This window comes from Phymastichus coffea, unplaced genomic scaffold (genome assembly GCF_024137745.1).
Source record: "Phymastichus coffea isolate CEN01 unplaced genomic scaffold, Cenicafe_Pcof_1.1 PCOF00100, whole genome shotgun sequence".
Lineage (NCBI taxonomy): Eukaryota > Metazoa > Arthropoda > Insecta > Hymenoptera > Eulophidae > Phymastichus > Phymastichus coffea.
In genome coordinates, this window is record NW_026706911.1 from 934,596 (window position 1) to 962,371 (window position 27,776).

At 45.3% G+C, this 27,776-nt stretch overlaps 1 protein-coding gene across 4 annotated transcripts; it reads right to left on the reverse strand.

Annotated features, from left to right (window-relative positions):
- On the reverse strand, positions 1-27,422 carry LOC131670098 (disco-interacting protein 2 homolog A). 4 transcript variants are annotated; one of them, XM_058945462.1, is made up of 17 exons: positions 25,686-27,422; positions 22,541-22,612; positions 15,671-15,832; positions 14,000-14,170; positions 10,151-10,549; positions 9,791-10,079; positions 9,160-9,499; positions 8,347-8,607; positions 7,478-8,030; positions 6,978-7,408; positions 6,683-6,899; positions 4,766-4,878; positions 4,314-4,700; positions 3,912-4,247; positions 3,544-3,840; positions 2,911-3,467; positions 1-2,769 (listed from the first exon to the last, which is right to left on the reverse strand). In XM_058945462.1, exons 1-17 carry the CDS (start codon positions 27,355-27,357, stop codon positions 2,517-2,519), a joined length of 6,510 nt encoding a protein of 2,169 aa, XP_058801445.1. In that variant the 5' UTR covers positions 27,358-27,422; the 3' UTR covers positions 1-2,516. The 4 variants fall into 4 exon arrangements, with proteins under 4 accessions (XP_058801445.1, XP_058801444.1, XP_058801443.1 ...); XM_058945461.1 differs by having other exon boundaries at positions 6,668-6,899; XM_058945460.1 differs by having other exon boundaries at positions 4,766-4,896; positions 6,668-6,899.
- Between the last annotated feature and the right edge of the window lie 354 nt (positions 27,423-27,776).

Here is a 27,776-nt window from a genome sequence, read left to right on the forward strand (position 1 = left end):
ATAATATATTGCGCGCTTCTGAATCAAATAACATATTAGTTTGACGGCTTTTTAAACGCTATGCAATAAGTGACAATTAATTATTAGTACGTAATTCATTCGCAATATTATATTTAGCTTACGCTCAGAATACAATCTATGGTCGTACCTTATCGGCAAACAATAAACCTCTACGACTCGAATAATCTTAATAATATATACACGGCACTTGGCTCATTCACTTTATTTCTCTCTCTCTCTCTCTCTCTCTCTCTCTCTCTCTCTCTCTCTTTATTTTTCTCACTGCTGTCTCTCATCAAATCAAACCACCACGGAGAAACTAATAAAACGCCCTTCGGCCTGCGACATGCAACAGATACCTGCCTGGACCTAAGTTTATTTAACGTAATCAGAATGACAAGTATTCCACATTATCACTACTACTAGAGTATCAACATTTATACATTTTACAACCAAATATCGGCGCATCTGACAATGCCATTATACAGTATTGACAGATGCGGTTCGATGATTCAATCGTGAGTCATTCTGCATTAAATCGATCACACGCTGCAACTTTGTCTTCAACATCATTTAGCTCAATATTTAAAAACATTCTCTTTCTCTAGAAGACTTTAATAATCAATTTTATCAATAAATAGCACGATTCACTAACATAAATAATTAGCATCTACTTATGCACTTAATTTTATAACTCCTAAAAAATTATAATGATGTAGCAATATTTCATCAGATTTAACACAAAACGACTCTCACGCATGCTCGGCTCATACGTTGGAGGTTGGACTGCACAATGAAATTCGATCTTCGTATTGGTCGAGTGTCCTCCACAAATGTACCTATAGAAATATACTGACTCCGATTTATAAAACGTCAATTATTACAAAACTCTAACGGATATCGGGTAATTTCACTTTTTCGTCTAGTCAAAAGTGAAATCTATTGATACGAACTATGAGATCAAAGCGATCTTGAAAATGGGAGCGATTATAACTTTAAAAAATTGTCCTTTCCTTTCTGATGGGTAACTAACACATCTCGAATAATCATGTCATTTTCTAGTGATGCCAACAAGACTTGACTGCATTATATAAGATATAAAAATTTTACTGTGCTTTCATATAAATAGTATATCTTGATTAAGTTACCATGAAGTAAGCACTTTAAAAAGATCAATTCACTTTCAGTATATTTTTTTCAAAAATGTTCTCTTATCTCTTTCAAAGTTGTACATTATTTTTTATCATTTAGTATTTAAAATAATTTTTTCTGGAATTTTTTTTTGCGTAAAATTTGAGAAGTAAGGTGTATTTACTCACGATCTGATAGTTACTTGATTTTTTTTTATTTTTAAGTGTTTTTCGCTTAATCAGGACGTTTTCATTAGCAGTTACACAGGCATACACATACAAAATCAACGATTCGAAAAGAAAATGCCTGCACTGAATAACAGAAATGATAACATAATATGACGCCGAATATACAAAGAAAAATTACATAATGGCACGGTTCTAAATTACACAACAAAATAAAAAATGCTAATTCGTCTTTGACACGACCTAATTATACATAAAGTATTTATTTATCTGCGATTATAACTTTTGAGATAACGGATAAATCAAAAGTTTTTGTACGGTGGTTGCACTATGAAAAAGGAGATAAAATGTCATGAGGTCTTTCTCATCGTTGTAAAGCCTTTGAAAATGTTTAGCCATGCCTGTTTTATTAAATAAAACTTATTAAATAATCCTATTAATAAATGTACATGCCATTCAGAAACAGTGGTTATGTTAAAATAGTTTTATATAGTTGAAAACAAAATGGCGTATGTAAATTGTCAAAAAAATTTTGCGTTAAGTATCATTACAATTGATACTAAACGTAAAATGCAGAGTATATAAATTAGGTTGTAATAAAAAAATATAAGATTGTCACTGGCTCTTCAAAGTGGAGAAAGTTATAATGTGCGAGTCGATGTACGTGATAAGTAATTTTAACAGTTCAAATTTAGTTATAATAGAAAGCTTTGAGCACCGTTGAAAAAAAAATTTGATTTACCAGTACAGCGTGAATAGTAAAATTATGTTTAGCTGGAAATAGACTGATTATCAACATTCAATATAAATAACGATAGCTGTATAAGCTCTTAGTACTATATCACTAATTGTCATAATTACCTAAGATAAAAAATGCAAATTTCTATACAATTGTTTGAAAAGAAGAGAAAAATTTATCGCCATTTTGTTATTTGAAAACTGGTATTTAATAGATTTTTCAAAAAAACATGTGATAACATGAAGTGTCATAAAACATATAAAACTATTCGCGACATTATCTTTACAGACAACGAACAAACAAAAATTAAACAGAAAGACACTATTCATTACGTACAGTAACTACGTAAATCATCGAAATAAATAATACGAACGGATAAATGAACGAAACAAGTTCGACAACATAACCTTGTGCGATACTTTTTTCTTAGTTGCTGCCACATTTGTCACGATAAAGCTCGTTTACATATTGTATGCCACGTAGATGGGGTCAAGTTGATCGGCTAGGAAGCCATCACGAAGGTGCATTCGTTGTTTCTCGCCGCGCGAGTTTATTGGCACGACACCTGGATCTACTACCACTACTACGCCAACAACAAGGTGGTGTTCCTCCAGCACTGCGCTTGTCACCAGAGCGACCAGGTCTAATGCTTCAGTTTCGCTACCGTCAAGTTCTACTACCACTACTAGAAGATTTGTCCACGTAAATACGGCGCTGCAATGAAAAAAATGATATTTTTATTATAATTCAATGTTATGTTAAGAATTAAAAATAGAGAGTTCATTCTTCAAATCAAAAAGTTATAAACTCATAATTTAAATTGAGCTGTAAATTAATACTACAAAGGAAACTTACCACTCGGCAATCTTTTTGTGGCATCTCATGACGCTATTCTCGATATCAATAGGATGATACCTCATGCCTCTCAGTAATATTGCTTCGTCCAGAGCTCCAACAACGAATACTGCATCGTGCAGCTCCGAATCTCCGTGAGTTACGTCGACTTCCAATGCTGAACTGTTATCACCAGGCACGTCGGGTCCTGTGTTTTGTTGCACGCATTCCGTACGCCTGAGGAACCCAAGGTAACCAGTACGCGCATAGACTTCGCCGGTATTACCGGTTACGAGTCGAGCGTTGAAGTGATCCGCGTAATCGCTTTCATCGCCATAGATGGTAAAATAGCCACTTGCGTTGTGTGGCGATTGTACCCAGATTTCACCCAAGTGCGAGTCGCCACATTGACCTTTGGTTTCGGGATTGGCGATTATCACTTTCACACCTGGCAGCAATTTACCCGATTCCATTAAGCACAGCGAGTGTGGCGAGCCTCGCTCGACAAGTGATACGCGATCGTTGCGCAATGCTCGAAGGTCTACGTATACCGTCGATGGTTCTGGACTTGACGCACCCTAGAAATTTGTTTATCACACGTTACAATGTTATCAAACTTGAATGCATAAAATGCACAATTAATAGTACACGAACCTGCAAACATATGGCCGTATTGACTCTGCAACCAAACGATGTAGACACTGCACGAGGACTCAAACCGAGAGATGAGAAAAGTTTGCTGAAGCTAGTGGTTAGTGCTATTCTTGGTCTTTCTTCAGCCACCACGACACAAGTTCTCACGCAAGCGAGACTCACGCCACGTGCTTTTAAGGCATGAACTGAGGATCCAAGGCCCTTTGTACAAAGTTCCATAACGCCGTAAGAGCAGAAGGTATCGCGAACCCTCGAGTGACTTACTGCCGAAAGCCAAAGTGCCGGATTGGCTTCAACCTATGAGCCGAACAATTTGTTTCATCAAATCAAGTTAACTGTTTCATAAATTAAAAGGTAAAAGTACTTACTTCCGAAGGAGGTATCAAAATAGAATGGTGTCCACTGTAGATACTGCTTAAACACCACAGAGCAAAACCCAATCCCGAGTAGGGATCTAAGCAAAGTGCTATGTGACGCGATGGATACAGTTCGCAAGCGAGCTTCATTGAGCGGCAGAGGGAAGTCACAGCTGCGTGGGACATTTTAATACCGGCTAACATGCCAGTGGTCGATACGCTAAAATCTAAATAGGCAAGCATCTCTGCGGTCGGCGCCCGGTACAAAACTGGAAGTTTCTTCTTTGGCATGTCATCCATGTCAAGGATCGTTGGCCAACTCTTAACTTCAACAACGTTGTTGGCCTCCTGTAAATGAGAACGATTGATCAATACAAATTCAAGTGATCTCTCTTGAGAAGATCTACGATTTACCTTGGATTTGAGCAGCTTCAAAATATTCTGATTGGTCAGAATGAGCACGGACTTGCTAACATCGGCGATCATGCGTACAGTAGGCAGTGTGGTTTGTAGATTTTGTGGATGAGGAGGACGAATGGTGACGGGTACGGCGCCGACGTAGAGGCAGCCGTAGAAGGCGCAAATGAGATCGGTACCAGGTGGGAAGAGTAAAGCCACGTGATCGCCAGTATTGATTCTACCACGATCGAGCAGAAGGTTGCCGATGCGCTCGGCTTTCTTGTGCAATTGCGAACATGACAGTGAGGATGCTACCGCGCCTTTCGAGTTCAGTGAGGTAAATATCACATGATCCGAGGTGCCGACTGCTCGCCATCGCAAAATCTCCGAGATGAATTGATACTGCAAAGCGCGGACTTCTTGTTAGTACGAGTCGTACCAAATGTTAATGTTTGTTCATCTCTTACCTTCTTGGCATTATCACTGTCCTCATCCAGGACACCCATATCTCTGCCCTGAGCAGAAGCAAGTCGATTACCCTGAACTATGTTACCTACCATGACACTGGCTGGACCAACATCTGAAACAGAATCCCCCGCTACACGCCCCGCGACCATGACGTTAGTAAACCAACGCAAACGCTCAAAATTCTCTTTTTTTAGAAGAGCAGCTGCACTTGACTCTCCTCTGACTGAGGCCGGAGAAACCGTGGGCTTAACTTTTACTTTTATTCGAACCATCATTTTCACGGCGACCATGACTTCTAGCCACTCTTTTTTTTTATTATTCATGGTGATCAGCCGTTGCTCGCAGGTTTGTATTTGCGTTAATGTCGTTATGTTGAATTATGAGGTGCGACACTGTGATCGTGCGGAAACTCGCGCGTATTTCATTTGTGTACTTTTAATCACGTGGATTAGTTAAAAAAAATTAAGTCGATGTTATTTACGACAGTTAATTTTTCCAACTTATCGACGCAATAAAGAAGTGCTCGAAATGATATACTGTGAGAGTAGCCCTGGATGCACAGCTTGTAAAGACTCGGGGTTTATTACGAACTCAGCCAAAAGAAAGAGGCAACCGAAATTTATGTGAAGAGAAAAACAAAAAATAAAAGAGAAACAAATAGAAATACATAGAAATTCAACAATTACCGACTAAATTTTGAAAGAATTGTGTGGTAGGTACAGGTGTAAACGAGCAAGGAAGAAGGTCAATCAACAAATGAGCAAAGTATATATGAATGTAAAACTGTAATAGCTGTTCGAAGTATTGTCACATAATCCTGCGTCATCGCCCACGATCGCTTCTACTAAGAGCCATCGTATTGGATTCGATCACCAGGGCCAAAAAAGTTTTTTTTATTTTTTATTGTCAAATTTTGTACTACTCAAAAATCAGCAAGTCTGCTCTCTAAATTCCATTCACTCTCATATCACTCAGAAAATTAAGCCTTAGTATCCGCAAATCTCAGACTGTCATATCAATATCATTAAATTCTAACGCTTTCAAAAGGACAAGTTTAAATCAATGTCGCTATAGAATTATGTGTATCGAGACAGCAATGATTTATGGTTTTTTATATGTTTTGTACATTGAATAAATGAAAGTTTGCGAAACACTTATAATGAAACAAGAGCATAATGCAGATGCTTTGCGTATGAAAATGACTATGACAAGACGCATTGATCAACCAATTGATAAGAATTATATAAGCCATATTCATTCGTAAAACATTGCGATAGTTTTCAAAAGAATGATCCTCGTTTTATTCAAGTGTTCAAAGTACATGATGTAATAGTGCAGGACTATTGCAAGCCATTCTTTTCAAAACCACACATATATAGACGAGTTCAGCCGTGAGCGTATAAAGGCACTATATCAAACATCTTAGTCTTCTAAATATACAAATTTCCAGCACTACGATTGCTCACAACTGCCAAATACACAGAGAATACTATCAGCCTCTAACATAAAACATTGCTATGTAAGTTCAAAAAATGATAAGATTCAATCACTTCAAACAAAATAGTACATTACGATTCAAGTGCGGGAAAGTAGATTCTTATCTCGTGTGGCGTTTACGCCCGAGCGAAACGAGGGTAGAAAGGTACACGAGACGAGAAATTCTTTTCCGAACATGCGCCGTACCGTATTTTTTTATACGACGTGTGGAAAGTGCGATTTTCAACGCACGTTTTCTGCAGAGCGTGCAAGAAAGACGCACTTTGCGCACGAAGTATCAAAAAATGACAATCGCTTTAAGATATGAGATACTAAGTAAGCTAAACAACTGAAGAAATGCTATGCGTCATTCACTCGACAATGCCCATTCATTCCGATTTGAGCTTTAGCGTTGGTTGACTTACCCGAATGAATCTCACGTGGCTTTGGCAGATTAGTGACACAGGTATGTGGGCAGAGTAGCACGTTGGCCGGGTGCAGCGTACCCTCGAGGAAACGCCTCTTCGTCTCGGATAAGTGAATGCCACCAAGTGGAGTCTTTGGGAGGTAGTTGGGTGGTACTAAGGCCAAGCAGTAGATACCCACTGCGTGAATCGAGTCGACTGCTTGCAGTACTCGGGACATCCATTGAAAACTCTATAGATTTCGAGCAAAATTCCAAATTAATACCAATCACGACTTTTACAAATTAATCATATTTAACAATGCCGATACCTCTTCTTCACTACAGTCAGGACGCTGCTCGGCAACAACGCATATTCGCTCATCTCTTAGTACTCTTACACTGAAAACAGCGATTCTTCCGCGGTAGATAAATTTCATAGGCTCAACTGCCAAGACTGTAGCGATGATATCATCTGCGTTGTGTTTTCGACCAGTGACAGTCATGAGGCCATCTCGTGAACCACAAACAAAGACAAGGTTGCCAGGACCGAGAAAACCAAGTAATCCAGAACGAACATACTCGGCATCACCGAGTTGTTGACCTTCGACTTGGAGCGGTACTACTTTGAAGTTGTTGTTGGTGAGACCTTGTAGGCCCCAATATTGTGTAGCAGTACACGAGCTATGTACGCAGATCTCGCCGACTTCATCGGTTTTACAGACTAGTGGTGGGCCTTCCATTTTTATCACGACGACGATACCTAGAAAGATGAGTAATGTAATCAGTCATTTGTTTCATAATTACCAAAAAGAAAGTTGAAAAAACTTACTTCCTGGCATGACTTGTCCACAGTCTTGCAGTGTGAGTGACGTAAGTGAATTCTCCTGATCGACTCTGACAACTCCATAGCTCAGTCCAGACATGCTGAGTACACCTCTACCAGTAGCATTAACTCCAGCTCTACCTGGCCTCCTGACAGAGACAGTAAGAGCTTCACTTGATGAAGCACATGGACACACAGCATCAGGTCGCAAGCCTTTTGACTGGAAGACCGAGAGGAATTGGTCGCACGATGACAATGACCATGGATTTGCTCCATCCGCTACGAGTAACAATCGCAACGTTGACAGCGATATATCTTTGTGATCCTTCGTTGCTAGTAAACCCCAATGTAGATCTCGTGACTTCACCACTGCCACACTGGCTCTGTGTTTGGTTATCATTTGCATCCAGCTCGCAGGATTCACCTTCATCAAGGCGTATGGGATGAAGATCACGTGCATACCGTTGAGAATTGCTGACAGTGTGCTATGCCATAGGCCAACCTCGCGTTTAAAGTCCAACACGCATACTGCATTTTCGCCTTCGGTGTAGCCGCAGGCCTGTGGAATCGAAGAAAAGTATCTATTATCTCTTTCATAATTTGTATACTTGGCATATAGTTTCAGTTTTTTTATTGACATTGACATTGAGTAACGTGTTAAACTTGAATGACTATCATCAAGTATTTTTTGGGATGTTTCTTATGTCATTAGCAAACAAACGATTAGCTATCTTAGAAGCCTAGCTATACGTACTAAGAAAAGCTGAATGTATATTTTAAGTGCAAAAATGTACATTAAATCGTCGAAACATTATTCTCAAGTGAGTTACAAAAGACTGCTGACATTGCCCTCACACGGAAAAATAAGTACACACCTGAGTGAGTGCACGGCAGTGAGCAAGCATGGCAGCCCGCGTGACGGTGACACCCATCACCGAGCCATCCTTGTCGGTGGTGTACTCGATGTAGGCCGGCGTGTCGTCCGTCAATCTTGACGGTGGCATCCAGTCTTTGGGCGTTTTGCCCAGATGCTCGGTTACAAACCAATGGAGCTTTGGCCAACCCTTGAATGCGACTACTTCGCCCGCGCTTGTCTTTGGCAGATTTTTCAGACACGCTTCGCTCGTTAGTGCCACCTAAAAATTTGGAAGCATCGTATGCTTGGTTTTATTTGCTTATTGATATAAGCGTTTGGTTTTTCTTATGAGTTCCGCTTTTTTCCCCGCCTTGTTTGTCGGTATAATGCTATCTCAGTTTTTTCTTGCATCACGCGCAAGAACAAATCCCTACGCAGTGCATTCACCAGTGTTCGAGCGCTCAATTATTAATTATGAAAATGACGATAAGCTCACTATCAAATAAATAGATTTGCACTTGCAAGCATGACTACGAGTTGATTTTCTATCAGTTTATAAATAGCAAACAGTAAATCTTGTGTAACTGTAAAAATCAAGATTTGACTTAGCGTAACTTCAAGGAAATATAAATTTGTGATTTCTCAGTCGCAGCTGCGTTAACATGACTTTTTAATTGCGACTTAAATCACCCATTCAAGAAGGCTCTCATCATACCACGAGAGAGATAAGTATCCTTAAAGCAAAGAGAGGTAGAATTATCTGGCAAAAAAGCGCGAGTCGTAGGCGACGATCAAGCAGTCGAGTAGTAGCACGAAGTGTCCTGTAATTTACCTGTATGCCGCAGCTACCGAGAAGGAAGCCAATCTGTTGCGAGCCGGCGTCTCGTCGCGTGAGCGGCACCTCGATGGGCACCGGCACGATGCCAGCCTGCAGGCAGCCGTAGAACGCGCAAATGAAGTTTATCGGGTCGTCGTTGGGGTAAACCAGCGCGATTCGATCGCCGGGCTTGAGGCAGCATTCGCCAACTATACGACTGAGGGCTTTGTTCAGCAGCGTGTAGGCTATCTTGTATGAGCGACTCAGCAGCTTGCCGTAGGTCAGCGTCACGCACAGCTTGCCGTTCGGGTCCAGTACCGTTGCCGCCGGCGCTTTGTACGACGACGTGCCGTACCTGCAATTTCATTTTCTCATGTGTACGCTCGCTCTCCTTTTTTACACAGGTACGCATTCAAGTGCTTCACATTCGAACTGTGATCAACGTTATTGTTCGCGCTGTCTGAAACTGAAATGGCAATATGGGGCGCGGGAGGGGGCGGGGAGTAAAACCGGTTTTGCGTCTCTTTAATGTCGTTCTCGCCAAAATTAAAAGTTAAACAACGGCGATAAACGAGAGTCGACAGGGATGGTAACGACCGCGCAACTGATTTTTCAGCAGCCAGCGATAGAATCACACCCGACTGACCTTTGAATGGCAGCTTCGACGGATCTCGGCAATCCAGAAGGCACAGACAGCGATTCGCCGACAGCCGGCGTCATCGTTCCACCCTCGGGCTTCGGGGCATTCGGATCTTTCGGATTCGCCGCGATTTCTAGCTCGATGTCGTCGTCCTCGTAGAACTCGGGCAGTGGCCTACGCTTAGGTCTCTTCAGAGTGTTCAGCAACTGCTGGATCTTCGCCGACACCTTCCATCTGCCTGTCGTACCTGTGTTGTTCTCCTCGACTACGTGATACCTGTTAACTCTGTCTGCGCCTGCGGAGAGCAAAGTTGTCAGCCGACAAGCGACGAGCGAGCGACGACATAAAAAAAGAAAATTGCCTTACCTGCCGGTCTTCTCGACTGCGTGGTGGTGTGCGTGACATCGGGGGGCTGCACGAGATTGCAGTAGGAGTGTGGAGTGTACTCGGCGATGTCGGTGATGTCGGCTGGCGGCCTTCTCGCAGGCGGTCTCGGTGGTGGCGGCGTGTCCCTCGCCGAGCCCGTACTACTTGTATCCGATAAGCCAGTCCCAGTCGGACCACCAGCACCCGGTGATTCCTCCGTGGCTATGCTGTCTTCGTCGCTGCTCGAGTCGCCCGCTACGTTCGAGCTGATCCTCTGCTGCTGCTGACGGTCCGGACTACGTGCCATCACCGACGTTCGCTTCGATGGCATTGGTAACGAGGGCTTTGGTCGACTCTGCATCGCTGCCAATGCCTGTTGCACTGCTTCTTGGCGCACCTCTGTCGGACGGGTCAATGATTTTTATTAGTTTGCGTACATTCGCGTTCAAGCGATTTATTTCTCATGGCAACTTCATTAGAGCCTGCCAAGTATTATGAATCCATGATTTCTTTGGTATTTTTACTTTAAAGAGTTTTCATATTTTTGTTACTCCGCTCGCGACCAAAAATTTGCCGCGTTTTTGAAATGTAATATAGTTTTTGAATTACAGAAAAATTTCCTTTATCTCAATGAAAAAGACTCTTAATTCAAGAATAAAATTGATTATTACTAGAAAAATGTTCTCAATTTTCGGAAAATTGATTTGTGTACGCGACTAATTGCAAAATTGGAATAGCGGTGTATTATTTTAATATCACCATAACATCTTGACTTAATTTTGTCTGATAAATTGCTGCAGTCTGCATTATAACAAGACGTTTAATGTTTCATTTTGTGTATCGTCGTACCCTCTTACGACAATAAATTATTTCGTTTAAAAGCAGTGAAGTATTTATGAATTGCAAATTCGCATTTTTTTCAGAAATAAGGCTACTGGCAATGCATATATAAAATAAGGTAAAAATAAGCGGCAGTCGGCTATACCAACGTATTATTCTATAAGATACGAAACATAAATGTACGATGCAATATAAAATACAATACGCAGATCATAATTTATCGTTTGGCGACAAAAAAAGAAGAACGTCGAAAGCTTTAATTTATGAGCATGAATGCATATGCACTGTCGCAATACGAATGTTAATCAAATTGAGATGTACGTCAGTTTTCACTGTTTTATTTTTGATTTGTATGACCGTGTACAGCGGTAGGTTTCAATTTGAAGCAACAGATTGATTTGAAGCGAGAGTCGGCAATTCTAAATTGAAGTGAAGAAAGAGCGACGACGTCCTCGCCGCGTGAAACTTTCAAGTAGAGCTTGTGTCACGGTGCAGATTTTCGCACATTAGAAATGCGTTTGCGAAATGCCGCGGCGCGTATTATTTCCAATTTGCCGTCGATTTTCCGCTTGCCAATGCATGCGAGCGTGCAAAAACGCATTAAAACGACATGACCTACATACGGGCGTATCTATTAGCCGCTGGAAATTATGACACTTTTCGCATGAGTTTAGTTTATTGCACGGCTTTTCCTGGCAAGAAATTGCTACTGTCTACGCTCGGCGAGGCAGAAGATGAAAAAAAAACAGCTCCATATAATGAAGTCGTTTATGATAGTCTTTGAGGTTGGTTATCTACGAATGGAAAAAAGAAGAGTTACTGTCGCAAACGCTACAGTCGACTTCATTAGCAAAATTATGCGGAGAGGACGTATTACGTCAGAGAATTTCAAAATCTTATATTGTTTTACAGAAGAAAGTGAAAATTATATCGCTAGAGCGAGAAGAAAAAAAAAACAAGGTGGCACGCATCGTTTACCGACGATCGGAGTGCAGAGCGCGGAATTGTCCTCCGTCGGCGTCGCGTAACATCCTTCCGCGGCGATCGAGAAACACCGCGGTATTATACGTATAATTGCAGCCCGGCGCGCTATCGATCCTCGCTCACGGGGCGTTCGCGACCGCAGCCGCGAGACTGGCGTCGGGCGACGTTGCGAAACCCGTATACTCTCGCGACCTTTCTCGGGCGAGCGACTTTCGCTGCCTACGCGCGAATTTTCGTCCTTTGTCTCTCTTTCTCTCGGCGGCTGCGGCGTCGGCGGCAGCACGCGTACATATGCACGCACACTCTCACTTTCCGCGAGAGGAATGCCGCTCTCCCGACATTCCTTCTCGCGCGCGCGTACTTTTCAGATTGTCATGTTTTCCAAGACTGGTTTCGCCGATAGATTTCAGAGGCTCGCACGCGGTAGTTACCTTTAGCGCGCATCGACGCGGAACGACACAATTATAACGATCGCCTCGCTCTATCCAGCTTTAACGTCTGACCTACATTCAATATCTGCAAGTATTTTACAGATGTTGACGTGGAATGTGCATGCGCATTGACCAACTGGATATTTCTCATTATACAATGGGGCATTCTGTAAATAACTGTCGGTCGATCCAAGTCGATTATCCATTATTAATAGACGACGATTACTTTGCAATTATCGAATAGTTGGAGCGTCAAGTGGAGAAGTCAGATGTGCACGAGGATTCTTTGGCTAATCATGTGATCGCCGAGAATGAGCCGCATAACCGCACGGTTACACTTCTCTGTTTGCTTTCGACGCTGCGCCGATAAGTCAATCAGCGGGCTGTAATTTCATGCGCTTGTCGAATGATTTAAAAATTAGCGATGCTCGTGCGCAGATAAACACATCTGCGTGGTTCTGACGGGGAGCCCGGCTACAACGAATTACACGGCACTGACAACGACGCGTCGACTGCGCTTTTCGGGATTACCCCTCCTCGGCCGACGGTCGTACAAGCGTTCAGCGAGCTCCCCCGCGCATCGCAGCACGCAACTTCTCGAGAGAAAAAACAAATCACTCTGCATTGTTCGCTTTAAACGAAGCGTCGACCTTAAAATAAATCAGTGGCAGCGCAAAGAGAGAGAGGGAAAGAGAGAGAGAGAGAGAGAGAGAGAGAGAGAGAGAGTGAGAGAGATAAAATAAGGCTGCGAGGATCTTCGGAGCAGGTGAGAGTTGCGCAAAAGTTCAATTAGCGCGACTGGATGTTTGCCTGTGTAATTGCGCTCCCCGTTAAAGGCCGTGAGACGCGCGTGCGTACACGCACGCTTTTGCAATGCGCTTCTCTGTTTTTGGCCAGATCGACGACTTTTGTGTGACGCGTCACTTGTGTGCGCTGCCGCGATTGCGTAACGCCGCAGCATCTGTTATACCCTCCGCGTCACCCAAACTCGTATGTTTGGCCAATGCGCTCTTTTCTCTGAGAGCCAATGTCTCGAAGGTGCGTTCGGGAACACTCAGCTTTAAAGGAAATTTGTGCGCGGCTATAACGCCATTTTTCGACTGAAAACACACGTCGCGGTCTTGCAAAGAATTTTCGGAGCGGCGCATCGTAAATCTACTGGTGTGCTAAGGCGCAACCTGAAATTTATGGTTTTTCAATGTACTCGTGTGCAACGACATAAAAAAAGCACAGGAAAAAATATAGGAATATATATGTATAGTTATTACAACACACAGCTGATTTTAAATAGATACGATCATAAAAAAGCTCACTCGTTTAGGCATTCACACCGAGTACGAATTCAAATAACAGAATATGTCGGTACACAGTAATCACGGAAAGATACATATAGAATACAAATATAAACACCAAAAAAGATGGACAATTGACGTAAAAAAAGATTAAGAGGAAAACGATGAAGGGGCAAACTGTTTCGTCGTGGTCGTAAAAAAAAGAAAATGCGCCGCAAGGGAAACCACAAAAGGGTATATACCTAACGTAATGAGAGGTGTCGGTTTATTCTTGTCGTTGCTGTCTGTGTGCGTGTACTCACCGGAATGATAGCGACTCTCATTGCGCGTGAGCCTGCGGTTGCCGCGTCTCTTGGCCGCCGAATTCGTGTTGCCGGGGCCGACGACGTGCAGGTTGCCGCCGCTATGGTGGTTATTGTTGTTGCTGCTGCTGACGCCGGTCGAGGCCGATGAATTGACCATAGGCCGGCCCCCTATAGGCCATGCAATAACAACCCACATTTATCTCGTGTTTTTTGCTTCTACTATGCCGTCCTAACTATTTCCCTTTTTTTTTGGCTTTTTCGCGATTGAGATTATGTTCTATTTCAAGGTAAAGTCTAGTACCGATTTTTTCTTTTTTTTTTTATTACCCGAAATTGTGTTAGCCTGAATTATGCATCTTACTAGTGTCTTTTGCGGTTTAAAATATTTTTTTTTGCAAAAATTAAAATTTTTGGAATGACATTTTGCCGTTCTTATTATTCTTGTATGAAAATACGGAAATTCCGGTTCGGTCGTTTGTCAAATATAACCATAGGGACCAAATAAAAAACAAAACGGTAGAGTGCACAAAAAAATGTAGTGAATATCTTTAAGTTTAAAAAAAAATGCGAATAACAAAATTAAGCAGCGTAAATCGAATCACAAGCGTTTCCTAAAAATCGAACGAAATCCAATAAAGCCAAATAAACAAATAATTGAATAATAATTAAAAATAATGATAAAATAATAAATGAGGTAAAATGAAAGATAATTGTTAATAACATAAAGAAGATAAATAAAAGAAGCAGAGCCGACAATAAAATGCATGGAGTATGAAAGCCAAAGAGAAGAAAATGCCTAGAAAAAGAAGAACCGGCAGAGGTGTTTTACACCCAGTGTACGGAGATGATATAGAAGAAAGCCTTGCCAGAGAGGAGAGCGAGTAAAAAAAGAAGTAAAAGCGCAGCTGAAAACAAATAACAAAGAGCGGAGGGGGGTATTCTCATCATCTCGTACGGCTATAGCGTAATATAAAAGACACGAGTAGAGATATGACTTTTCTTTCGCAGATGCGCGTTTTTCTTTCTTTTTTTTTTCGATATGCAAGCAATAGTGTGGGTATGTATGGTAGTACTCTCGGTCGTCTAATAACTTTGCACGGCGAGCGACCGCTTTATATGGCGCTCCGTTCGCGAATATGCTAATCGAAGCACGATTTTCTTTTGGCTAAATGACTCGAGACGACTCTGCAATTGCGCAAGTCTGTGCTTCAATTAGGACGATGCTTGCTGCTCTTTTTTCCATCTCGGCCACTAATTGATTTCTAAGAGTGTGCATTTGTCTGTGATCGTGTTGTCGTTGTCTACAGAAAAAAAAAATTGGTTCGTCCATTTTTTTTCCTCGGTTGTGTAATAACGCACAATTGCAATTAATAACTCAATAAGACAAATGATGGTACAACACATATATAAGATAGATTAATTACGTACACGACACGAAGCTCAATCATATACACAAATAAATTAATTGACTATATAGCCTAGTGTGCACGGAAACAAAAAAAAACCATGCGACATACTAATGATTCGCAAAACTCAATCGGGATTGCCAATTAGCTTGATTATCGAAAAAATACAGCAAGACACCGAGTGAATTTTTTGTTCTCTATTCGCAACAAAAGACAAGTCGCTAATAATCGAACAACAGACACACAGGCTGACAATGTCTACCTGAGTGATAGCGTTTCTCGGAGTGAGTGACTCGACGTTGAGTACGTCGAGCCCTTGGTTGAGGTCTTCCGCCAATACCACCACCACCAGCACTGCCACCACTGCCACTGCCGAAATTCATCTTCTCCAAACCTCCGCCAGTGCTTCCGTTATTACCGCTTCCTATTAGCCCCAATATACATGTTCTTTTTATAAACTTTCTAAATGGCATTTCGCGTTCGTTGATGTACAAGCTGCTTCGTTTGTTCGGGCAAAAAATAAAAAAAAAGGCAAACACACACAATGTTATGACGAGAAAAAACTTTATTTCGTTGATGACAATCGGTAAGCTCGATTTATATACACTTGGGGGGGGGGGGGGGGGGGGGGGGGGGGGGGAACTTGCACGACACAGCGAAACCCGCGCGATCTAAAGAACACTTTGCATTTGCATGCATTAACGAAATACGTTTTTTGTATCGTCGGCAACGTTGATACAAATAAAAATAGTGGCGAACGAGCGGCTAATTTATTTGTCAAAATACGCCGATGCAGTGAAATTAAGTAGCCCCGACAGCTCCGAGATAGTCGACATGCGAGAGATTGTGACACAATTTGCAAACTCGCTCGAAGGTAGGGGAAGATATTTCTCAGCGGCGCGTATCATTTATCAGCGCATACGACTGACGGCTCTATACAGACGTTTTCCAGATCGGCTCGAGCGAAAGAAAGAAGCTGTGGAATCCGGACGAAAAGCCCCGAGATTATCAGTTGCGCGCTGCAGCACTTTGTTGCTGTGCGTTCGTCGCTGCATTGAGTTTACTGAACGATTGTATTTTTTCTTTTTTTAATTTTGTTTCTCTCCGACGGAAATATCAATTGTACGTCTGTTTTGCGCGTAGGAAAACTGTGAATAACAAAAAAAACATTTTTATATTCATCGCGCAACTGCAAAAAATAAGCTTGCGCATTAGCGTAACGTTGCCCTCATTTTCTAAAACTGACCCGCCAAAATAAAAAAAACAATAACTATCAAATACTTTTTCGCGGCTTTGTTACGCAAAGAGTATAAATAACAGGCCAGCCATACAAGAGAATAATAACAATAATTGTGATTGGAGTGTCGGGTCACGTAAGCATTAAGACATCAGAGAGCCAGTTGTTTGCGTAGAAAAGTATTAGTTCATTTATAAGCACGCAGTTAAATAGACACAGCGCCCACCGTCGTTATTATACGTATGCGCAAGCAGTTGCAGCAAATCAGTAGAAATCAGAGGAAAAGCTCTGGTTCATGGCGTTGTTGCGTCGAACGGGGGCGACTGGATTTTGAAAAAAGAAAGAACTGTAGTCCGAGGAGTCGGGCAATCGGCACGCTTGACGAGGCCACGCTGCTGTCGAGCGAGCGGAATCCGAGAGATCGAGGAAGTAAGCTCGCTCTCTTCCCTCGTCTCGAGTGCGCGAGGCTGGCCGGAAGGCCGCGGATTGGCTCCTCGCGATGCCGAGGCGCGTACGAAGAGGCCTACAGCGACGCACGCCTAACCTTGACTGCGCGTCCATCGAGGAAAAGTCGCAGCTTCGCGAGGTGTTTTCTTCCTTGCTGAAACTGGATAGGCTTTTCCCACATGTAGCGAGTGAAAGGTAGCAAGCGGCAGCTATGGGAAGAGACGGCCGCGAAAAATCGCGAGTCGGTGGTTGGGTGCATCGCGCCTCGGGATCGGCTTATGTAAAAGGCTCTTCCGCGTGTCTAGGTGCAGTTAGCCGCCGCCAGCGTATTATAGAGCTCGCGCTCTCTCCCTCTCTCTCTCTCTCTTCTTCGACTATAGATATATACGTGACGCGCATGCCTCTAACTCTCCGCTGCTTTGTGACTCTCGGGAATGCCGATTGCGTGTTTCTCTCCTCTCCTGTGGGCTTATATCCGATTGATTGGTTTTTCGGGCGGCCCTTTGCAATTGACAAGCGTCGCTCGTTTATTCACTCGCTGGAGATTTCGAGGACGCGACGCGAGCGCGAAGAAAGTCGCAGCTATTGGCGTACGTGGAAAACGGCAGTGCACGCGGTTTTTAACGATTCCTCAACAGCCGGTCCGTTATCGTAAATCAATCATCCGGCCCAGCTACAATTTAATAGGTTCCGATACTCCCGATACTATTCAGAAGCAGAACTGCGGATCCGTGCATATTTCACTTTGTTGGCACGAGCGAGCAGCCGGCGCTCCGTCGTGATATGAAAGGGAGCCTGCGATCGCGTCAACGTAACGATCGCTCTCTCGGATAAAATGGCACTGTGCAGCGCGCGGCGCGCGCAACAGCTCGTGGCGCTTTGTTTTTTCGTAAGAACGCTCGCGGGAGGACGCCAGACGAGTAATTGGCCTTCGGATCTCCCCGCGACAAATTGCTCGTCCGCTCGCCAATCGCACGATCGCATTGCTATCAGCGAACAATGGCGATCGATGGGCTGACCTTTCTCAAACGAGTGCTCAAACTCAAAGTGGCGACGACGGAAGCCATCGCGCGTCTTCCGCGGCACAGCTCGGATGATGTCGGCCGGCTCGCGCGACCACACGGAGGCCGAAATCTATCTGGATCGGCGCTTTCTTTTCCTCGTGTTTCTTCGATCGAGAGAGCGACTCGCGCGCGTTACGCAAAAGCGCGCCGGCCGAATGGGAAGAAGGCGCCTTGACTTGCAGAGAGAGAGAGAGAGAGAGAGAGAGAGAGAGAGAGAGAGAGAGAGAGAGAGAGAGAGAGAGAGAGAGAGAGAGAGAGAGAGAGAGAGAGCAGAGGCTCGCAGCCGCTGGCCCGCGAGTGACCGTAAAAAGCTAATTGCATGCCTTGATCCGCCGATGGCGCATTATGTACCGCGGCTTGAAAAGCAGACGGCGAAACTGTTGCCTTTAAAAGTAAACATAAAGCTCGCCGTTCGTCGGCCAACGCGACGACACCGCTTGCCTCCTGGCTCAAATTGAGACGTCCGACGCCTTTGCTCTTCGCGCCTGTATTTCGCGCGCAATTGAAGCCACTCGAATGCGTATACAAGCGCGGAGAGCGCCTCGTCCTACGCGTCGAGCTTCGAGCGACCGTCGATAAAACGCGAACGCACGCGCGAATCCGGTTTCTCGAGAAATCGAGCGGTAAAGAGGGAAGAGAGATCGAGAATGGATCGATCGCGCCGATCGCCGTGCATTTTCGTCGGCGCGATTTTTCCAACGCCGCGCGCGCGCCCTTCTTTCTAACGAGCCTCGATGCTCGCGCTTTGCATACGCGATATGCGCGTACATTTATACACGGTCTGATTGCGATTGCCGCTGTCTCGCTGAGAAAGGGACTAGTTTTCGGAGCGCGAATGTGCATTCGCGGAAGGATTGGCAATCTTTGATTAAACATTCGTACGCGCGCCTGCAATTATCGTTTTGGTATGGAAGAAAAAAGGGAGGGCAAGATCAATTGGACAGGCGGTTCGAAGGCAACCTTTTACGATGGAATTTCAAGGGAAACCATTTAACTTTATTATAGGTTCTCGCTCGGGCCGAGCTCGCGCATTATCTTTAAACGATGATTATTTTTACACAACTATTTTGCGCCGCGCGCCGCTTTAATTTATTGCTCTTCCTCGATCGATGGGGGCGCGCGCAACGCCGCTCTTCGCGCTCGGCAACCGTTGGCTGTTATCGAGGCTTTACCAAATTGTTTTTCTTGCCGACGCGCCCGCCGGCGCGCAAACGCAATTTCGCTCTTTCGCCGGCGCGCGCGCGAACAAGAAATCGCGCGAGCGCTGCGCCGCGACTGGCCCGTAGTTAAAAGTCAGCGGCACGTCACTCGTCGATGTCCCCTACTGTTAAAAGCTCGAGCGCAGCCTGCAGTTTTCTGCGAAGCCAGATGCTGGCGACGAGTTTTCAGCCGACGAACGGCTGCCCGGCCTCTCTGCCCAGTTATAGCACATTTGGCTCTTCTCCTTTTGCGAGCGATCTGCGCATAAGTGACGTTGGCGCTTCGAGTTGTCTTACCGTGATGATTTCATTTGACGATGAGATTGTCGAATGTGAAATAAAAGAAAACGCAATCGTGGATGCCAATTAGAGGAAACGACGTGTAAAGTGAAAATTTAATGTGCAAACGTACGTACTACTACAGTTACTGGGGGAGGGGGCTTCACAAAATTTTTCAATATACGTTTCGAATTTACACACGCAACGGATTGTGCAATATTTTACATTGTGCGCTTCGTTTTTTTTTTTTTTTTTTTTTTCATCACCCATGTCATGCAACATTTTTACGAATAAATCGCTGATAATTAACCGCGCTCTTCGATTGTTTTTTGTACTTCGCTCTTTTAATTATTTACAATGCATTTTAAAAGAGCGCGGTTTCACTTTGCAAGGAAAGTACTCTCGTTGCGAAAGATACGCGCGTGCGCTTTTTTTGTGCGCGAGAAGCATTATAATGTCGTGAGAATCGTGGTGGCTAAATTAGACCCAGCTACTCGTTTTTTGTCGTAATTAACAACGTTAAACGCGACGCATCGCCGTAAAAATTTTCATTCTCTTCCTTATTCGTTCGCTCGCGCGTGCATGTATACCGCAGAAGACAAATCGTATCGTTCAATTACAACTAGAGAGAGAAAGCATACGTCTCGGATCCCGCGGTTGCGCAACTTTTCCGGCACGTCGTGCAAATGTAACATCGATCGTTGCAAACGAAAAATGATAATCATGACATTGAAAACATTGTTGCGGATACAGCACTAGCGTCGATCATACATTTCAAGCTGTGCACTTCAGTTGTGTTCAGCGCTTACGCACACTTTCACGCACACGAGCGCCGCGCGCATAAGAAACGAGTGATTAATCAGCAGGAACTTTCGCGAGGCGAACATTTTGCGCTCCTCGAAAGCCCAGAGATCATTGTCTCCTTCCTCCTCTACCTTCGCCGTTGCTCATATCAAAAAGTTCAACGAGGCATGACAAAAATTTTTTGCGCAACCACTTTGCGCATTTTAATGTTGCCGGTGCTGCTTCTCATCGATTACGACATATGCGCGTGTGCGAGTGCTGTTTTCACGTAGGATCGGAGTATGGAAGAGAACAAATTAAACGCGTATTGTACGTTGGAAAATGGAAGAATTCTCTATGCCGAGAGGTGTCAGTGTCTCGTAATCAAACGGCATCTCCAGTACATACTGTTTCTCTCGCGTGCGCTCACGTATGTGTGCTTTTTTTCAAAGTTTACTGCTGAGACTACATTGTATTTCTATTGTAATTTGTAATAAGCACGTATTAAATTGCAGCACCGTTCGTTCACTCATTATGTGGCACTCGAGTGGGCAAAATTAAAATTGAATAAGTAACAACTCGCGTTAGAGTCCGAGTGAGTATATTGTAACAATTTATTCTGTAACGCCGCGATTTTGCGCAAGCTAATAATAAAAAGAGAGAGAATTAATGTGTTCATACTTCGGTTATTTTATAAGGCACACATCAAAAGTTAACATATAGGCCAGTTAAAGTCCTTAAGTTTCTTGACTGGTGTACAATGGAAAGCGAAGAAATTTCCGCAGTTCCACGAGCACGAAAACCGCAAAACGCGTAGATTGATTCGAGAGGAAACCAATGGAGACGGAAAAGAGGCGAAATAGTTTTTCTTCAAGGACACCGAGGCTGTTACGTAAATAGATTTGCCTCTGCATAAATCTTTCAATTAACGCGATTGTGCTCCGCTTTTTCACTCGAGATTCTAGCTCATTTTTCTTCGGCACCACGCGCGCACACACACATTGCCAACGAGTTTTTCAACTGCCGACTTCTTTAACGTAGCTCACTGTTTTATTTTTCGTTGATTATAAAAATATATTATAAAAATATATCATGATGGTGCTTGACAATGAAAAAACAGCTATTTACAATTACAAATGATTGTTTGATATGGCATGTAAAGTTATTGGTTCTGTGCCATTATAATATGGTTTTTATTGATGGCATTCATTAACTATTATGTACTTTCTTTACAGTCAAAGTAACGAAACTTGAATTGGTTTATCCAAAACTTATTCTCCAACTGTATTAATCGTAAAACTTGAGCCTTTACATTGCAGGAAAGACCTAAACTTTCGCACTTAAAATTTCCCAGGTAAATTTGCTGCTTACTCGGCGTTTAAAAAAAAAGCGTAAAATCGAATTTCAATAAAGAACAAAAATGCGACAACAAACGATCCACTTGAACAAAAAAAACGGCTCGACTCGGCAAAACTATAGGCACGCCAACATTCTTCGAGACGCTCGCGTCTCGTCGTGGCATTATATTATTATGCATTGCAGACAGGCTGCCGTAATAAGCCGTGTCTTGTTTTCCTTCGTCATATTCAGAACGCAATTGCAAAAGAGCTTTGTCCTTTTTCTTTTTTTTTATTCATCGCGGATGAGTACGCATAATGGATATGTAAATAGCGAGCTGCTTAGTCATATAACACATCGATGACGAAGTGCCGCCGATTCGAGAAAGAAAACGGGACGGTCGCGGTGTCAAGGTTTGCGCATCCGCTAAAATGTTCTAGCGGCCTCGCAACGCCGATTATTATCGAGTGTCCCGATTGCGCTTTCGATGTTCGTCCTGGCCTAAATGCATCCCGCCGTCGGGATTTATTAAAAACCAGTTTTAGCGGCAATTAGCGCTTGAAAGTAGTTCGCGTCTCCCGGCCGACACGAAGCATATCGCGCACAGACACAAAGCGAGAAAAGAGAAGATGACCAAATTGCATTGAGAGAGTTACAAACAACAAGCCATGAACCAGAGAGTAATATACGCTCAGACGTACAGGGGAGTGAGAGAGAGAGAGAGAGAGAGAGAAAAGACTAGAAAGAGATGCTCACATGTGTACACGAACAAATAAAGAACTCACCGAGCTGTTTCGACGCATACTGCTGGAGTAGTCGCGTTCGTTTCTTCTCGTAGCCTTTTTGCGTGATGTCCCCTGGAACAGATCAAAACGAATTCGTGTTTTCAAACAATATCGAGTGGGAAAGAAAAAGAAATAAATGCGTCGCCTTTACTTTCACGCGTATGCACGCGTGTCATGCGTACACTTGATAGGTTGAAAACTAGAAAGGCTATTTTCTCTCCGATAGCGCGCAGCCGCTTTCTCGGATTAAAGCGATCGCGCTTGTGCGCAGGGCGCGTTTCCATCTGTCGCATTCAAATATTAATGAAGCTGGACACTATCGGATTATGTCACATTTGCCAAGGCATTTTCCACGCTGAAGCGCGTCACTACGCGCGGTTTCGAACAATAAAGATTAGAGCGCCGCGAAAATTCTCTTTAACTCTTTTCAAATTGACGTTTCAGCTATCCACGACGACGAACGCGGCTTAATCGGAGGGGAGCCTTACGCGGAATTCCACGCGCGCTAAGCCGACTCCTATCGCAAGAAAGTTTGTGCCAGTTCGCGATAAAGAAAATGCCATGCATTTGTCGCGTCGCGCGATTCATTCAAACGCACGCGTAATTTGATTCAACTGTAAAAAGAGATAGACGTGACGTAGAAAGTAGTTCAGACAACGAGGGACGACGTCCTTCGCGCGTTTTCGTCGAAATGAAAGAAAGAAAAAAGAAAAACAATCCAGGACAACGACGCGATATTTTATCATATATACGATGCGCTCGCCTATATATATGTACGTAACGGTTGTTGTGACTTTTTTTCTACAGCGATAACTGGAGTGTGATTGCGTTGTTCGTCGGCAAGGGGATTTTTCATGCGTGTATTGCAGGAAATTCCGGACACGCGGTCGCGGGGATAGATAGATGGACGTGACTGGGGCAAAGCACGTAGTTTGTTCTTGGAACGTCGTTAGAACGAACGGTCATTGTCTCGTTCGATTAACAAGTCGTCAGCGGACGGTAATGGCCGACAAATCGATTTCCGAACGTCGCGAATGTCTCGACGAGGGGCGGCGAGAACGATACGAAAACGAATGGGTCCTATAGCTTGCGCATGACAAATGGTATTGGATTGGACAAGAGCGAGCCAGCCGCGCGATCCGAGAATAATCCGGAAAGTAACGGAAAGCGCGAAAGTTTTCGAATGCGGCTTGAGCCGGCCGTGGTGTGGATTTTACGAATGAACGATTTCGAAACTGTCCCGTTCGCCGGCGTGGCCCCTACGAGCCAGCGCATAGATTTCCCACCAAAAACCGTCGCGATCGAAATAAAGCCGAAAAAGTACGAGGTCACCCGTATCGCAATCGATAAACGCTGAAATTCCTGGTACAAGAGTGCCCATTCGCCTTCGCGTCGTCTCGTAGCCGCAAAAGCTATCCAGGCGCGAGCGCGTGGCGCATCTTTGCATTTCAACCGCAGCCGTACACTCGATATTTACATTTAATGCCGGCGCATAAAGTTACGCTCGGTAAAAGCTACACAGAACGCGGAGAGCATTGATCTGGATTTTGCTTTATTAGCGATACGCCTGTGCATAGACGCGTACGCGGGCACGAGGCGTGCGCACGCGCGCCTTTATCGTCTGAATATCTCGCGTAAATTTATATATACATACATATCGAGATTGAGATGCCCGGAAGAGAATTGTTCCGCTGGAGCTTCCCCTCCATTACCTCTTGGGCTGCTCGCTACTCCTTTCGCGAATGTAATCCTGCCTGATTACTTTTGTCGGGGAGGCTTCTACGCTTGCATCAACATTACCGACCGTAATGCGAAAAATCGAGCGTCCTTTATTCTCTCTCGACGACTCCGTTACGTGAGCGTCTGCCATATAAAAGTCGCAATCTATTGTCGTGAATTGAACAAGCCTGTACAGATAGCTTACGTAACCTTGATTTTTGCTTAGCCGGAATTACTTTATACGTATACAGCTGCCTGTATTATGCCGTCGTAACCGATAAGAAGCATAATGCATATATGTATACCCTTTCCTTTACCTTGGCTTATTAATTAAACAATACTGTTAAGCAACGCGTGTACGAGCGAGCGCACGGGCGTTAATGCAATTATTCCCGTAATAACGGGGCGAAATTATACGACCAGGCAGCCAGTCTTGATAAAAAGAAACAACGAACTCGCACCACCTACGTTGTTTTTCTTTTTTTTTTTTTTTGTTTCTTTTCTCTTTCGACGTTTCACTCGGACATCCACACGGAAATCCTGCTAAGTTCTCGTTGCGATACGCAGCTTCTTTGCTACCGGCGATGCCACTTTCCGTTTCATTGGATTTCACGCGCGTCCGAAACGCATCGCCATCGCGCCATTTCCTGCTATAGCGGAACTTTCGAAAATGGGAAAAAAAAAGAAAAGGAGAACAAGCGCGCATCTCTCGTGCCGTCACGCGTTCGCGGAGTTGGCAAATCGCGGAAAAGAAAAATGAATCTCGCGAGCGCACGCAACCTTCGGAAAAAAGAAAACTTTGGTGCAATAAGATGCACGCAGACTTCCACTTGGACGCGTGCAAGCGAGGATTACGATTAGAGGGGCGCTTGAGAATTATTATTGTTCTTTGCTTGCTTGCTCGCGCGCGCGTGTGAGAGAAACAAGATGGTTTTCGACCGGATTTTCATGTCGACGCCTTTTGACGTAACCTTTTATTTTTATAACGTAACAGCGTCACGTAATTCACGTGAAATTTTTTCGCGTCACGCCGTTAACGGTTAATTAAGAGAGTCACAGCTGTTCCTATGAATAGCCGCCGTGTGTCCGCAGGCTCGAGCGCGATTCATCGATGCGGCGACAAGAGGAGAGCGGCGGAATCAACGCATTCGCATTTCGCAATGATCGATCGATCTTTGGCGAATCACGAGGCAATTTAACGAGAAAAGCCACGTCATATGTTTGACCGACGTTGCTTGTCCCCGAAGCAAGCGCCCGCACGCGCCAAGCTCCCCCAATTTTTCCGACCGACGCGCACATAACCCAAGCATGAGAGAAAGAGAGAGAGAGAGAGTTGCAATCTGAGTTGTCGATTAATAGGCTTGGCGGCTGCGTCGCTTTCTAATGGGTATAGGGGACTGCCGGGCCGCCGCCTCCCACGACTTACTGGTAGGTCTCCTGCGCAGGGAGGATCGTCGACGCGCGAGGTAAACCGGTTGCCTGTTGACCGCTGCCGATCCTGCCGCGGCGTTCTTCAGCTGGGACTTTCGCCTCAACGGTCGTCTACGCGGCTCCGGCTTTTTACTCGCTTTGCCGACGCCGCCATGAGCACCCAACACTAACACAACTGTCTTCTTCTCGTCTTGCGGTTGTTCCACTAGTAACAATACACCTTGTTCCTCACTACTGCTGCTGCTGCTGCTGCTGCTGCTGCTGTGGCTCGACGAATCTTTATTGTTGCCGCGCTTGCCGGCAACGAAGCCGAGAAACTGCGAACTCGCGAAGTAATTGCGCTCTACGGGTCGTCCGGTTGATTTGACGCCACGGTACTCTTCGTAGAAGATCTTGTCCTCGTTGAAGTCACTGATTTTTGGCTTCAGCGAGGAGCAGCTCAAAGACGAGGAGTCCAGTGTCGTCGAGCTCGAGTCCGTGAGCTTCTTGGCGGAGTTGGCAGCGGATTCGGCTCTCTCCTCGAAATCGCCGGACAGCAGCAGCTTCTTGTCGTCGAACTCGTCGCTGTTGCTGTCGTCGTTCTCCACCTCGCCGTCTCGCGGCAGATACCTGACTTCCCTCCAGACGCGGCCTTTCTGGCGATTCGAGCGTCTCCTCTCGGGCGGCACGAACCAAACCGGACTCGCGGGTACGACGACGCTCGCTGCTTGCCTGATCGTACGTCGCCTTGAGTTGTAGGCCACGCGCCTCCTCGCGCTGCCCACCGCGCTGCGCCTCGACCTCCTCGTCGACGCCGACGCTGCCGCTGTCCTCTCGAAGTAACCCTCGGCACTGACACTCGGCGCCGGCTTCACCAGCTTCTGCCGACGAAACAGTCCGTTCTTCTTGATGTCGGTGGTCAGCCGCGAAATCGACAGCGACAAACTGAAACCCGAGGCCCTCGTCGAGGCCGTGTCCGTTTTGATAGAGCTGGGCGCCAGATGCCTGTCCGGGCCCGCTTTAGGCGCGACGCCCCGGCTCTTCGCGTCCTCGCGCGCCGGCACCGGCGGCGCCTGCGCCGGGGGCTCGTCGCTGCTGCTGATGTTGACCGTGGTCACGCAATTGCACTCTTTCACGACGCTGTCGAGCTGGTCGAGCTTCCTGGAGCGCGGCAGCTGCGGCGACTTGTCGAGCTCGATGAGCACCGAGGACACCTTCCTCTCGTCATTGTTGATCTTCCTCGGCAGCGCGTAGTTGCGTTTGGCGAACGCGCGCGCGTCGTACTCGTAATCGACCTTGCCCGACGAGTCCACGTCGGTCAGCCACTGCCCGTAGACGATGGTGTCTTCCTCGATAATCGCCCTCTTCTTCTCCCCGGCGTCCGTGCTGTGCAGCACGTGAACGATCGTCGGCCCGACGACGACCACCGACGAAGCTCGCTCGGTTTCGACGGCGCGACCGGTCGATTTTTGCTGCTGTTGCTGCTGCTGCTGCTGCTGCTGCTGTTGCGCCTGCTGCTGCTGAGTCGCGGGGGGCGAGAGCCTCGTGCGTCTCTTCGCCCGGTCCAGGTAACTCTTGCGTATCGAGATGCGTTTGAATGACTCGCTGCGCTCGAAGGACGGCTCGGGCTCGCGATCCTTGCGGCGACCCACGAGCCGACGCAGATTCTCAAACGACAGCGTCCTCATAGCGGCAGCGCCATGGAGAAGAGGCTTAGTGATGCCGGCCGCCCGCCGCGCGGCACTCGACTGAAACGCCGCAACAAACCGCGCTAGAAGGTGAGCGTTGTTTTTTTCTTCTCCTTTTTGCCCCGCCGAGCGAAAGAGCAGGAGGAGGAGGAGGAGGAGGAGGAGGAGGTCGAGCGTGTGCTGGTGGTAGTGGTGGTGGTATGCCGTCCCGTCCGGCCACTCTCGCGCTCGACTGCAACTCTCTCGCTCGCGCTTGGAAACCTCGGCAAGGATGCTGAGAGTGCAGAGTACGTATCGACGAGGATCGTTGATCTCTCTCTCTCTCTCTCTCTCTCTCTCTCTCTCTTTCTCTTTCGTGCGCGCGTGCGCGACGAACGCACTTCCTCGTGCACGCGTTTTCGTCGATACGAGCATCGATC

What these genes read in the sequence shown, in the direction of transcription:
- LOC131670098 (XM_058945460.1), bottom strand. Translation starts at nt 27,357, where the DNA reads ATGAGGACGCTGTCGTTTGAGAATCTGCGTCGGCTCGTGGGTCGCCGC. An exon ending in ACTGCCGTGCACTCACTCAG is followed by an intron (nt 8,031 to 8,346) that starts GTGTGTACTTAT and finishes TCGATTCCACAG; the next exon opens with GCCTGCGGCTACACCGAAGG. An exon ending in ATACGGCCATATGTTTGCAG is followed by an intron (nt 3,468 to 3,543) that starts GTTCGTGTACTA and finishes ACAAATTTCTAG; the next exon opens with GGTGCGTCAAGTCCAGAACC.